This window comes from Pezoporus wallicus, unplaced genomic scaffold, assembly GCF_028554395.1.
Source record: "Pezoporus wallicus isolate ANWC-B61680 ecotype Strahan unplaced genomic scaffold, APGP_CSIRO_Pwel_v1 contig_7819, whole genome shotgun sequence".
Taxonomy (NCBI): domain Eukaryota; kingdom Metazoa; phylum Chordata; class Aves; order Psittaciformes; family Psittacidae; genus Pezoporus; species Pezoporus wallicus.
Genome location: NW_026642241.1, coordinates 223107 through 237165, shown reverse-complemented (window position 1 = coordinate 237165; position 14059 = coordinate 223107). Strand labels below are relative to the sequence as shown.

The window sequence follows — 14059 nt, the reverse complement described above, 5'->3', positions numbered from 1 at the left end:
AAACTGATACTTGATCTATGCAGGGGTGATCTCTTTAGGGGTCATTTATACACAACACTAGCATTGACTGGACCAGTTCTCTTTGTAGGGAACAGCTTTTTCCTCTTTTTTTCCCTATGGAGCCCATAATCCTGAGGAGAAATGTATATTGCAAAGCACTGGGCAGACATGCTGTAGCCAGGTTTTAGCCAAGTCCTTGTGAGTTAGCCAGCTTAGCTGGTTTAAAACTACTCAGCAGTCATGTCCTGGTAGAAGGAAGAAGTGAACAGTGGTGGGTGTAGCAGTTCTGCAGCCAGGGTGCAAATGAAGAAAGGACTGCTCATTTCTTTACAGCTAAATCCTTTCTCTGCTTTAAGTCAATGCTCTGGTTCAGTCTTCCAGTCATCTGGATGCTCGCTTGATGCCTTAAAAAGCAAGTGGGTGGTGTAGCTGTGCAAGAGACATCCTGTTGATACGAAATGCTGGGGCTTTCTTACAGTTGGATTTCAGTGATGATATTGTGAAGATCATTCAAGCGGCTATTAACTCCGATGGAGGGCAGCCAGAAGTGAAGAAAGCCAATAGCATGGTCAAGTCCTTCTTCATCCGGGTGAGCTGGACTTTCATACTACTGCTTGTTGCTGTTGGAATCCAAAGGGTCCGTCATGCTTGGTATTGCTTGGGTATTTCCAGGAAGAAAATAATACATTGTCAGAGTTGTTGATGTTAATGAAATCTTACTGGTTGTGCATTTAGAATAGATCTTGCCTGAATGTCTTTGAATTTTTGGTATGTTGTATAACGTTTCTAACAGAGTGTTGTTTTCCTTCAGCAAATGGAACGTGTTTTTCCATGGTTCAGTGTAAAAAAGTCCAGATTTTGGGAGCCAAATAAAGTAACAAGCAAGTAAGTAATTGTTCTGCCTCTAACTGTGGCACCCTGCGGTTTGCCAGCTGTCTAAGCAAAAAGTATCACAAGACGGTTGGGTTTTCTGTTTCTCTTTTTCCTTTTCCCCTTTTTTTTTTGTTTTGTTTTGTTTTGGTTTTAAGTTGTTAAACAGTAATCCCATCCCCAGGTTTTGTATGCACTTCCTTGTTCTAAAGCAGAGTAACCAAAACCACTACTTAGATCTAGATGTGTTGTCTGTTGGCTTGTCAGTCCTGTCTTTCCTTCCCCCTCCTCCTCCTCACTCCCATTTAGTGTGGCCCTCCTTCTGCATCTGTTACCCTCAAAAGAAACAGCCAGCTACATCACAAACCTTCAAATGTGAGTGTTGTGGCCTTTGTTGAGAGCATGCAGGGACTGGGAGTAGTTTAAAGGGGTTGTTACTGTGGACTGAATGTCAATGGTGCTGCTAGCCAGGGCCCAAGGTCCTCTGGTGTAGTCAGGTCTGACAGCTGCTCCTGTTGCTTTTCAGCAGTGGTATGTTGCCCAACGCAGTTCTGCCGCCTTCACTTGACCACAATTACGCTCAGTGGCAGGAGCGTGAAGAGAACAACCGCACTGAGCAGCCCCCTCTGATGAAGAAGATCATCCCTGCTCCAAAACCCAAAGGGCCTGGAGAGCCAGATTCACCCACTCCTCTGCATCCTCCTACGCCACCTATCTCTAGTAAGAAAACAGATTGCAGCACTGTTAGTCCCAAACCCAGAGGGCTTCGTTCCAAACCTCCTAGTAGTAAAGCGAGGGTGGTACTAGTTCTGTATGTGACTGAAGGATTCTGGAGACCTCTGTGACCTGAAGTCGCTCAGAGACTGTTACACATGCCATGTTTCTGAGCTGAGCTTGAGCCCAGACACACTTGCCTCGCTTCCCCCAGCGAAGGGCTGTGTAGAGCCTGGTGTGTGCCTTGCCTTGCTTGACAAGCTGGCTGTTTGACAGCTTGAGGCTACTGTTTGGCTCCTCCACCCTGTTCTCTTACTGACAGTCTTTCCAGATGAATTTTTGCCTCCCTGGCTTTCAAGAATAAACAGTGTTCTCTCTTTTAACCGTAAGGCTCTGACAGAAGCCGAGAGGATAGTCCTGAGCTTAACCCACCTCCAGATGTAGAAGACAACAGGCAGTGTGCATTGTGCCTGAAATATGGCGATGACAGCGCTAACGTGAGTACCTTGCCCATGCCTGTGTAATGGGAGCTCATTTAAGCACTACCGTGGGTAGGCCAGATGCTGCTTGTGCCTTGGTGTGTCTCTTGGAACATTCAAAAAGAACTTTTCCTTCTGTTCTTTAGGATGCTGGACGCCTTCTCTACATTGGCCAAAATGAATGGACACATGTGAACTGTGCTTTATGGTCAGCAGAGGTATTTGAAGATGATGATGGTTCTCTGAAGAACGTGCACATGGCTGTGATCCGAGGAAAGCAGCTGGTGGGTATAAGGGAAGAATGCTTGGTTAAGCTTCACAGTCACACAGAATAAAGACACGAACCCAGCTAAAAGATTCCTTGTGTGTATTGTATATCAAGGAGCATTTTCACCTTTGAGTATACATGAAAGATGTTGACATGGAGCTTGCATGTAGCTACTCTGTTAAGTACTGCTAAAGGGACAGTGGCTCCTGTTTTCTGAACTGCCACGCAGTCTTGGGAAGCAAACTAATCTTCCTGTTGTGAATTGGTTGATGGTTACTTTCCAGGAGAGCAAAATGAGACTGGAAGCACAGCTAGAAATTAGTTTGTCCAAATTTTGTTTTACTATTGCATCAGTTGGTGCTAAATGTTCATTAAAACAGCATAAGGGATGGAATTGGACTGCTCTTAGTATGCTGCCCACTTGGGAAGTACTCTGTGCAGGAGAAATAATTGTCGCATGAATCAGTGAAACTTGCAAATATGGCACCTGGATATGGAGTACAAGCAAGGAAGCCTGGGGCCTGGAGGAAGCAGTCTGCAAATGCAAAAGTTGTTGTGTGTGAGGGATCTTCTTCCTCTCGCCTCCTCCTCCATGTCTCGCTCATCCATGTGAGTCACGGATATGGCAGTGAAGTGGGAGGTCAGGCATTACTCTAAACTCCTCTCTGTGCCAAAACCCCAACTGACAACGGTAATGGTAGCCTGGGTGTAAAGAAGATTAATTGTCAACTCTTCTTTATTTTGCTTTTGTAGAGATGTGAGTTCTGCCAGAAGTCGGGCGCCACAGTAGGCTGCTGCCTCACTTCCTGTACGAGTAACTACCATTTCATGTGCTCACGAGCCAAGAACTGCGTCTTTCTGGACGATAAGAAAGTTTACTGCCAGAGGCATCGTGACCTGATTAAAGGAGAGGTGAGATTCTTCTTTTACCCCCTGCCTTGTCTGAAGGTGGGGTAGGCCTGTAACTGTCAGCGCTCTTTAGAAGTTAATGTTGAACGTGTTCCTTCCTAACAATGGCCTGACCACAGTGCTGCTAAAAAGAAGTCAGTGATAGGGCTGGCATGGAGAGGTTTGGCAGGTGACACTGTGTGGCAGCTGAAAAACCTAAAGACCAAACTGAGGCTTGAGTAAGACAGGCTATGTAGCGTACATGTGGCGGTTCCTTTAAAAATAACAGCTAGTTTTGTGGATCTTTCTTCCAGGTGGTTCCTGAGAATGGGTTTGAAGTTCTTAGGAGAGTCTTTGTGGACTTTGAAGGGATCAGTTTGAGAAGAAAATTTCTCAGTGGCTTGGAACCAGAGAACATCCACATGATGATCGGTAAGATCCACTCTCTGCATACGTAATCCACTTTTGGTGCTGGAATCTGGTTGTCAGCCTCTTCTGTTCCTCTTTCTGCTCAGGTTCAATGACGATAGACTGTTTAGGAATTCTGAATGACCTCTCAGACTGTGAGGATAAGTTGTTTCCCATCGGCTATCAGTAAGTATGAGTTGCTTCATGATTAGATGTCTCTTAGTATGTTAGATGCCAAACCAGCACTGAAGTAGCATCAGTTGAAATGGTCTGTAGCTTTCCTCTGCTGTTTGGGAATCTTGCAGCTAAACTGGGTGTGCAGCACGTTGTGCCAGGAAGCCTTTGAGAAACTGAAAACGTAACACAGGAATGATGAGATTTGCTTAACTGTTGAGTAAATTTGTTTATGTTGGAATTATCTTCCAGGTGCTCCAGGGTGTACTGGAGCACAACAGATGCCAGGAAGCGCTGTGTGTATACCTGCAAGATCATGGAGTGCCGACCACCAGTCGTAGAACCTGACATCAACAGCACTGTAGAGCATGATGATAACAGAACAATTGCCCATAGCCCAGTTCCCCTTACAGGTAATCTTTTAAGACTTCCCAAAAGTACTTTATCAGATCGCAGCTTTTAGGGTTCAGCGATAGCTTATACCACTGTTTCTCTTATACAACAACAGAAACTCTACCTAAAGAGAGCCAAAATACACCTGAAATTGCAAACCCACCATCACCAGACCGTCCCTTGCATTCTCAGACCTCTAGTTCCTGTTACTATCCACTGCTCTCGAAGGGTCCTAGGATCAGGACACCAACTTACCCATCCGCACAGAGGTCTCCCGGCTCAAGGCCATTACCCTCTGCAGGTACTTCAAGTGTTTTGAATTTGGCCTTTGGTTTTGGGGAGGTTTCTTTTATTTGTTTGGAAATAATTCTGGTTTGGTTCCTGTCTTTTATAGCTTCCTTCAGTATGTGTTTAGTTTTCTGCTTCTAGAGAAAACAGTGCCGTGGCAGCAGGGTTGAGGGAAGGAAAGCTCTGAAAATAGAGAGTAGAGATGGCCTGTTGAGAAATGTATGACTGAACCAAAAACTGGGATGAAGAAAGCTGTGTGTGGGCAGTACAGTAGCAGCACTGCAGAAGACCTTTAGTACAGGTTAGGGACTTTCTCATCTCAGTTGGTATTTTTCTAGACAGAGTTGGAAATCTGCTGTTGTAACTCAGCTGCTGTTTCTGTATCAATGGGTCACGCTTTGTTTCAAAGCAATGTTGAGCATTCAGATCAGAAGTTGAGGTACAGAATGCTGAGATGCAAACCTATCAACTCTGCTTTCTGAACACTAATTGACAGTATCAGATCTTTAATAGCCAGCTCAGCTATCATCATTATGTGAATGCTATTGCACTGAAAGGTTTTCATTTCTGGTGTCTTGACTGAAGGGATTGGGCGTGCATTGATCATGTAGCCTTCAGATCACTTGACAGTCTTTCTCGCCTTATTTTCTCAGGAAGTCCTACACCAGTGACCCATGAAATAGTGACTGTAGGAGATCCTTTGCTGTCCTCTGGACTGAAGAGCATCGGTTCTCGGAGACACAGCACCTCCTCTTTGTCACAGCAGCAATCAAAACTCCGGATGATTTCCCCTACACGAGCTGGGAACACTCACACCAGGCACAGCGGATCTGCAGCTTCCAGCATGGGGTCCTCCTCAGAACACGAGCCGAGCGTCAAGAGTACTGACCGCTTTGTGGGATCGGTGAATGTGGGTACTCCAAGTGCTCCAGTTCAAAGTTGCTCCACCAGTTCAGGCTCCCAGAAGACAGCGGCTATAAGCGGAAGTAAAACTTACCAGCTGGATGCCTCTCAGTCTACAGAAGGACATTCATCCAATTTGGATTTGCTAGCTAAAGGTGTGACTTCTAAAGGAGAGAAGATGAAAACATCGACCTTGAAAGACCCAGATTATTCAGCTCATAGTTTTGCTTCTGGAGGAAACTCCAAAATGTCCATTCAACTAACCAGTTCATCGGGTGCAGAAATGAATGTTAAAGTAGGAACCTTTCAAGAATGTTCAGGACCATTTTCTTCCAAAGAGGCAATATCCTTTCCACTTTTGCATCAGAGAGGCCCAAGGAAAGACAGGGATCAGCACATGGAACCTGTGCAGCTGGAGAAAACGACCGGGGTTGATGAGATGGATGCCAAGACCTTGAAGTCTGCTGGAGTAAATAGCAGGTCTCCTGCAGCGAGTGAGCAGGTGGTTTCTGCCCCTAAAGACAGGCGTCAGAAAGGGAAGAAGTTAGTGAAAGACAGTTTTAAAGAGAAGCATTCCCTGAAACCTCTTACAGATTCGAGTCAAGCAGTAGGCAGCGATGAAGGAAACCTGAAACCAGAATTCACTAATCAGGGTTTGGCAACGGAACAGCTTAACCAGAGGTTGTGTAACAGTATTCCTGCTGAAAAAGTTGGCGATAAGTCCCCACCTTCCCAAGGGCCATCCAAAGGTTCTGCAGCGCAGATCGAAGTGGCCCCCAAGGAATCACCAACACCTAGAAAGCGCACTGTTAAAGTCACTCTGACACCACTCAAGATGGAAGGTGAAAACCAGTCTAAAAATGCACAGCCAGAAAGCGATGCTGAGGCTCAGCCTGCAGGGGCAGAACTGGCTGTGGTGGCAGAGTCCTCCTCAACCTCGGAAAGCCAGGAAGATAACCCTGTAGTTCAGGGAAGTCCAAATGAAGCACCAGCACAGGAATCACAGAATAACACGTATGAAAACCTGCCTGTTCAAGATAACAACTTGATGCTCCAGGATGGAGCTAAAGCTCAAGAAGAGGGCTCGTACAAGCGGAGGTATCCACGGAGAAGTGCTAGGGCCAGATCCAATATGTTCTTTGGACTGACTCCTCTGTATGGCGTGAGGTCTTACGGAGAGGAAGACATTCCCTTCTACAGTAACTCGACTGGGAAGAAGCGGGGGAAACGGTCTGCAGAAGGACAAGTGGACGGTGCGGATGACTTGAGCACATCAGATGAAGATGACTTGTACTACTACAATTTCACTAGAACGGTGGTTTCCTCGAGCGCGGAGGAGAGGCTTGCGTCCCACAGCTTGTTCAGGGAGGAGGAGCAGTGTGATCTCCCCAAAATCTCCCAGCTGGACGGTGTGGATGATGGAACTGAAAGTGATACAAGCGTCACGGCGACCACAAGAAAAGTCAGTCAAGTAAGTAAAAGGAGCAGTAAGGAAAATGGAACGGAGAACTTAAAGCTAGATAGAGGTGAAGATGCCGGTGAGAAAGTGCAAGTCACCAAGAGCTCCTCTGTCCACAAAAGCGACTCAAAGATGGATAACTGCCATCCGGTGAGCAGGGTTAAAGCGCAAGGTCAGGACTCTCTGGAAGCTCAGCTGAGCTCTCTGGAAACGAGCCGCAGGGCTCACGCCAGCACACCTTCTGACAAGAACTTGTTGGACACTTTCAACACAGAACTCCTGAAATCTGACTCTGACAATAACAACAGCGATGACTGTGGGAACATCCTCCCTTCCGACATCATGGACTTTGTACTAAAGAACACGCCGTCTATGCAGGCGCTGGGAGAAAGTCCGGAGTCCTCATCCTCTGAACTTCTAACCCTGGGAGAAGGTTTGGGTCTCGACAGCAACCGTGGGAAGGATATGGGTCTGTTTGAGGTGTTCTCTCAGCAGCTGCCAACCGCCGAGCCAGTGGACAGCAGCGTCTCGTCCTCCATATCGGCAGAGGAGCAGTTTGAGTTGCCGCTGGAGCTTCCTTCTGACCTCTCTGTTCTGACCACTCGCAGCCCTACGGTGCCCAGCCAGAATCACAACAGACTCGCCGTCATCTCGGAGTCTTCGCTCTCCTCCTCGGGGGAGAGGGCGATGCTCACCTTGCCCTCCGCGGAGTCTGGGGAGAAGAGAGTGACGGTCACAGAAAAATCTGCCTCGGGGGAGGGCGATGCAGCTCTCCTGAGCCCAGGAGTAGACCCCAGCCCTGAAGGACACATAACTCCCGACCACTTCATTCAGGGTCACATAGACACAGAGCACATAGCCAGCCCGCCCTGTGGCCCTGTCGAGCAAGGGCACGGCAGCAACCAGGATTTAACAAGGAACAGCGGGACTCCAGGTATCCAGGTGCCAGTATCACCCACCGTTCCCCTCCAGAGCCAGAAGTACGTGCCAAACTCCACAGATAGCCCTGGCCCCTCGCAGATCTCTAATGCTGCGGTGCAGACAACGCCACCCCACCTCAAGCCGGCCGCAGAGAAGCTGCTGGTAGTCAACCAAAACATGCAGCCGCTGTACGTCCTCCAAACTCTTCCCAATGGGGTTACTCAGAAGATCCAGCTAACACCTTCCGTTAGCTCCGCGCAGAGCGTGATGGAGACCAACACTTCAGTGCTGGGGCCCATGGGCAGCGGCCTCACGCTAACCACGGGATTAAATCCGAGCTTGCCCTCGTCTCAGTCATTGTTCCCTCCCACGAGCAAGGGGCTGCTGCCCATGTCCCATCACCAGCATATCCATCCCTTCTCCACCGCTGCTCAGACTGGCTTCCCACCAAACATCAGCAGTCCTTCTCCAGGGCTTCTCATAGGGGTGCAGCCACCCCCTGATCCTCAGCTCCTGGTGTCTGAAGCTAGTCCGAGGACAGACCTGGGTACTGCCGCCACTACTCCAGCCGCTGCCCTGGGCAAGAAGCGGCCCATATCTCGCCTGCAGTCACGGAAGAACAAGAAGCTGGCTCCCTCAGGAACCCCTTCTGCTATAGCTCCTCCTGATATGGTCTCCAACATGACCTTAATTAATTTTGCTCCTTCCCAAATTTCCAACCACCCGCTGGATTTGGGAGCTATTGCAAACTCCACGTCCCACAGAACCGTCCCCAATATTATCAAACGGTCCAAGTCTGGGGTCATGTATTTTGAGCAAGCGTCGCTGCTCCCACAAGGTGGGACCGCCACTGCCGTGGGCACGTCTTCCAGCGTTATAGGGCCAGAGGCCAGCCACCTCCCTGCAGGGCCTGTGTCGGGCCTGGCCTCGAGTTCCTCAGTGCTGAATGTCGTGTCCATGCAGGCCACGGCAGCACCGAGCACCGGTGGGTCGGTTCCTGGTCACGTTCTAGGACAAAGTTCGGTAACATTAACTAGCCCTGGATTATTAGGGGACATTGGGTCGATAAGCAACCTCCTGATCAAAGCTAGTCAGCAAAGCCTTGGTCTTGGTCAGGAGCAGCAGCACATGACTTTACCACCAAGTTCTGGGATGTTCTCACAACTGGGAGCATCCCAGACTCCATCTACAGCAGCAATGACAGCTGCATCAAGCATATGCGTTCTGCCTTCAGCACAGACGATGGGCATGACAGTTGCTCCCTCCTCTACCGACCCGGAAGGCTCTTACCAGCTTCAGCACATGACGCAGCTCTTGGCCAACAAATCCGGGGTGGCTTCCTCCCAGCTGGACCTCGGCACAGCTTCAGCCACAACGCAGTTGTCCAGCTTTCCACAGCTGGTCGACGTTCCCAGTAACACTGGACTGGAGCAAAGCAAGACTTCCTCATCCGTGATGCACGCCAGCTCCGCGTCTCCCGGAGGCTCCCCCTCCTCTGGCCAGCAGTCAGCCAGCAGCTCCGCACTGGCTCCCACAAAAACGAAGCCAAAAATCAAACGCATTCAGCCATCGTTAGACAAAGGGAATGGGAAGAAGCACAAAACATCTCACTTATGGACCGGTTCCTCTGAAGCACATGCTCCTGAGAGAGGGGCTGTCGCTGTACCCCAGGTCTCTGCTGCAGGGTAAGAGGAGCATTTGGTTCTGCTTATCCCTGAGATTTTGTAACAACATGAGGAAGAATCTCGCACTCATTTCTGCAGCAAATTTTCTCTTGGGCAATTTTTAAGATAAAAGCCACAGCTGCCAGCAGAAAGTAGATATGTAAAAGAGTATCCCTTCTGGAGGGGGAAGGATGCAAAACTTAAGGCTTTGAGGATCAGGGTTGTGAGGACGTTATTCATCGTTGACAGTTCTGGCAAATTAAAGAGTGGTTTAGAGATATTAGAGGAGAAAATGGCACTCCAAAGAGTGGCAGGTTCTCCGAAATGATTCTCTTACTGAGAGTAACGTCCCTCTGCTGGCAACTGAGAAACATTGCACATCGCTTGTGCAATTCTTTGGTTGTCTTCCTGTCTTGCAATGAGTCTGGTTTGTAAAACATCGATCCAGACCTCTTTCAACAGCTTACCCTTTTGAAACAGCCAGAGCTCTTTCTCTTGCTCCTCCTCCCTGTTGAAGTGCAAGTCTGGATTCTGCTGTGGTGCTGGAAGTGTGATCTGGTTCCTCGTATCCCAGGAACGTTTGTTTCTACTCCTGCAGTTCTGTGAACTGCTGACTCACTCGCAGCAGCTCCCCATGGATCTGTTGCGTTTTCCAGTCTCACTCCCAGCACATGTGGCTTGGCAGGTATTTTCAGTGTTCCTCATTTTTTTTGTTCCAGGACCCTTCCTCTGAAGGCAGATACACAGGATCCAGCAAGCGTAGATCAGCCATTGCAGAAGCCATGTGGCCAGTCTGCAGGGTAAGCATTCAACAGACATTTCCATCAGTGAAGGTGTGTGTGTCTCTGGGAAGCTACAGCTGGCTGAGGAGATGACCCCTCACCCTGTGTTGGCTGAGCCTAGGTCACTGAGTAGCCCTAACACAGAGAACAGGTCACAGACTGTACTGGGTTAGACTGCTACCCACAGAGAAATAGAGGCCTCAGAAAGGAATGCCACTGAGTAGAACCTGCTGGTTTGTTTCCAATAGAACTGATGTCAGAGCACAAAGGTTATTGTATCTGTCTAGTTCTCAAGATTTTATAGGCAGCTTTTCAGCCTGGTGAGGAAATGAGGCAGGTTGTTAAATATTTCTCTCTGTGTTCCTCTTTTCCCCCCCCCAAGGCAAACGTCAGTCTTGTCAGAATCTCAGTCAACACAAAATGCAACAAGTGAACAAGAGAATGCAGGTATGTCACTTCTTCAAAAGCACCAAGTCTTGGGGCTGTCCAGGTCTGGGAGATGAGTACCTGGAAGTTCAGGGCCTGTGTGTCTCGCTCTCTTGGGAAAAACCTCAGAGCTGATAACCATGGTATTCTTGCTGTGAGGGGAGGAAAGGTTTGTTGGCTATTAATAGATATGAGACAAATAGTTGTATGTCTATTTTAAGTTTGTGGGAATTTCAGCACTTGAGATTTCACACTTACTACAGCACTGTCTAGATTTTTTTCTTGGGCAGGTTTACGGGTCAAAAGGCAGGTTAGTCAGGAATGTTCAGTCATGGAACAACCAGTGGAAAAATGTCATTCGACCCAGTTTCTGTCTTCATGCTGGCTCCTGTCTTTTCCAGGCTCAAAAGCTCTCGAGGAAGAAGAGAGCACTTTCAGCTCCCCACTTATGTTTTGGCTTCAGCAAGAGCAAAAGAGAAAAGAGTGTCTGGGTGAGAAGAAACACAAGAAAGGTTTGGTTTTTGAGATCTCTAGTGATGATGGTTTTCAGATCTGCGCAGAAAGCATTGAAGGTGAGAACTGTGGGCTTTTGGTTGCACTGGTTTTAGCTTTCCTTGCTAGAAGTAAAGTTAGGACTTCTGAGGATCAAAGTCTTGAATTACAGCCCCAGAACAACCCAAATTCCTAACAATGGCTGGATTCTGTTGATGATTTTTTCTTTCAGTAGAATATATTCAGTGAATATATCTCATTGTTTAGTCAGCTGACCAATGGTTTTGAGCCATGTTTTGTCACTACATAGTCCATGTGGATCAGACAGAGGGGTATCTAAATTTACTCCAGAGCAGTTGCTGAAGGTGCTTACTTTATGCCAAAGGGAATTTTGGAGAGGAGGGAGGCAACTGGACATGAGGACTTTAACTTACCATGAAAGGATGCAAACTTCATAGTCCTAATTAGTTTAAACAAATATGAGAATTTGTTGGAAAGCAGCATACCATGTGTGTACATAGAAGTCCACCAGTGGTATGTTGTTTCACTGGGAAGCTGGTAAGCCGTGGCAAAATGAGAGGCACAGCAAGGCATGGGGTTTGGCACTCCTGGAGCCCCCCCTACTCGGACACGATCTCAGTGTCGTGCTCTGTTTGTGCGTCTGCAGATGCCTGGAAGTCACTGACGGACAAAGTACAAGAAGCCCGATCCAATGCCCGGCTGAAGCAGCTCTCCTTTGCAGGTAATAGCCAGTGCCCAGCCCACTTCTGCACGTGTGAGAGTGAGCATATCTTCCTGTTTGGAAGGTCTCAGAGCTGTAGAGGCTTAGTGCAGCCTCTGACTGCTCTATGGAGGATAATTTCTTCCCAGTGAAAGGATTGAAAGCTGTTCCATGGAATGCTCCTGTTGTATGTGAGAGGCTGCTGCCTTCTCCTGCTCCAGGTTGGTGCTGTCAGTGAGTTTGTGTTGATTGTGCTCTGTTTCTGCTCCAGGTGTGAACGGTTTGAGGATGCTGGGCATTATCCATGATACTGTGGTGTTCCTGATTGAGCAACTGTACGGAGCAAAGCACTGCCACAACTACAAGTTCAGATTTCATAAGCCAGAGGAGGCCAATGAACCTCCCCTGAACCCCCACGGCTCAGCCAGGGCTGAAGTCCACTTGAGGCAAGTGTGAGCTTTGTCATCCCTCAGGTTAATGGCCCATTTGCTCCACTAACTGACTCCATGGAGGGACATAATCAGCAGATCTCTACAGCACTTAAGCTCTCCTGTTTGTGAGTTTCACATGTAAATCAGTTATATTGCCTCTAGCATGTTTCTCTCTGCCACTTTGTTGGCCTTGTTTTGTTTAACAAAGCTCTCCTGGTGCTTTCATTCAGGGTTCTCAGAAGCTTGTGTGTTGCCCTGGTGCTTAGAAGGTTTTAAGAGGGAACGGACTGGACAAGGTGTAAAAGGGTCAAACTATTGTGGCGGCCACATTTATCTTCTGACAGTAAAGCAAACTTCCTTTGGTCTCTTTAAATTTCAGGAAATCTGCATTTGATATGTTTAATTTCTTGGCTTCTAAACACCGACAGCCACCAGAATACAACCCAAATGACGAGGAAGAGGAAGAAGTACAGCTGAAATCAGCCCGGTATGAAGCAGGGTTTAAAGTTTCAAAGGGGAAAATAGGGCTGCAATGTCAGAAGGAGCTGATGGGCCTTAGTTATGCGCAGTGTTCTTTGAGGTGGTGGTTAGAGCAAATCTAGAGGAGACTCCTAGGGAGCTGTCAGCTGGAGGTGACCACCAGACCAGTCTTCAACTTAATGTTTCTTTTCCTTGCTAATGTGAAACCATCTGCAAGAGAATTTGGGGAGGAAAGGGAGTAAATTATCTTTCACATATATATGAAAGCACCGTAATAACTTTGTGTCCTCGGTGGGCTGCAGTGTCGCAGCATCTAGATGATTATGTGTTGGAAAACCTCTTAGATAACACGTGGCACAGGCTCTCAAGAGAAGTTTGTCACTCAGCAGGGTTTCTTTGTTCTAGGAGGGCGACTAGTATGGATCTGCCAATGCCCATGCGCTTCCGACACTTGAAGAAGACCTCCAAGGAGGCAGTTGGTGTCTACAGGTACGGTTCTGCTCTGGTGCCACTGCCTCTGGCACAGAGGAAGGTGAAATCTGGAAACCTTCTAGGAATACAGACTGCAAGATTGAGGGGGGAAAAGCAGGTCTGGGGTTGTGCCTCCTCCTTCTCCCTGCACAAATTATGTATTTGAAAGGCCATCTTCATCACAAACCTTACTCCTTGCTGGCTCACCTTAGAGTGGCTGAGGCATATGCTTAGAGGTGGGCAGGAGGGACCTGGCATTAGTGTTATGTTATGGATGAGGGCTGGTACCACGGTGATCCCTGTGGTGACTAACCCTTCTTCTGCAGTGTTTGCAGAGCTTCGCTGTTCCCTTTGAAACAGTCACTGTTCCTGTCACTTTTTCAGGTCTCCCATCCATGGCCGGGGTCTGTTCTGCAAAAGGAACATCGATGCAGGTGAGATGGTGATCGAATATTCAGGCAATGTCATTCGCTCCATCCTCACTGACAAACGAGAGAAATACTACGACAGTAAGGTGAGTTGTGGGCTTTTGCAGAAGTTCTTAAAGACTTTAGGAGAGCTAGAAAGTGGCTGTGACGGTAGGACAGGCTTATTGTGAAAACCACATTTGGAGCGCCAGGAATCGGGCTTACAGGCTCCTCGGGATACTTCCATTCCTGCCAGAGCTCTACAAGCACTCCCTGTTTCCTCATGTGGGCTGGGAAGGGTCTCAGTCAAGTCTTGCAGATCCAAAGACCACAGAGGTGAAACGATTGAAGCACGGATGAGCGGAGAGAGGGTGCAGTTACCCTTATGCTTGATGCTGGGTGGCTGTGATGAGCTAGGCT

The 14059-nt window shown here is 48.1% G+C and overlaps 1 protein-coding gene across 1 annotated transcript in view; it reads left to right on the top strand.

Moving 5' to 3' along the window:
* The window catches only part of KMT2A (lysine methyltransferase 2A), a 41416-nt gene that overhangs the window by 23597 nt on the left and 3760 nt on the right, over positions 1-14059 (top strand). Inside the window, exons 17-35 of the mRNA XM_057428220.1 lie at positions 479-589; positions 812-885; positions 1397-1590; positions 1975-2081; positions 2210-2347; positions 3085-3243; positions 3534-3651; positions 3735-3813; positions 4054-4214; positions 4310-4495; positions 5136-9450; positions 10149-10229; positions 10594-10658; positions 11039-11209; positions 11797-11871; positions 12122-12296; positions 12661-12768; positions 13167-13250; positions 13617-13746. Coding sequence (XP_057284203.1) covers positions 479-589; positions 812-885; positions 1397-1590; positions 1975-2081; positions 2210-2347; positions 3085-3243; positions 3534-3651; positions 3735-3813; positions 4054-4214; positions 4310-4495; positions 5136-9450; positions 10149-10229; positions 10594-10658; positions 11039-11209; positions 11797-11871; positions 12122-12296; positions 12661-12768; positions 13167-13250; positions 13617-13746 — 6531 coding nt within the window. The remainder of the gene's footprint in view (positions 1-478; positions 590-811; positions 886-1396; positions 1591-1974; positions 2082-2209; positions 2348-3084; positions 3244-3533; positions 3652-3734; positions 3814-4053; positions 4215-4309; positions 4496-5135; positions 9451-10148; positions 10230-10593; positions 10659-11038; positions 11210-11796; positions 11872-12121; positions 12297-12660; positions 12769-13166; positions 13251-13616; positions 13747-14059) is intronic.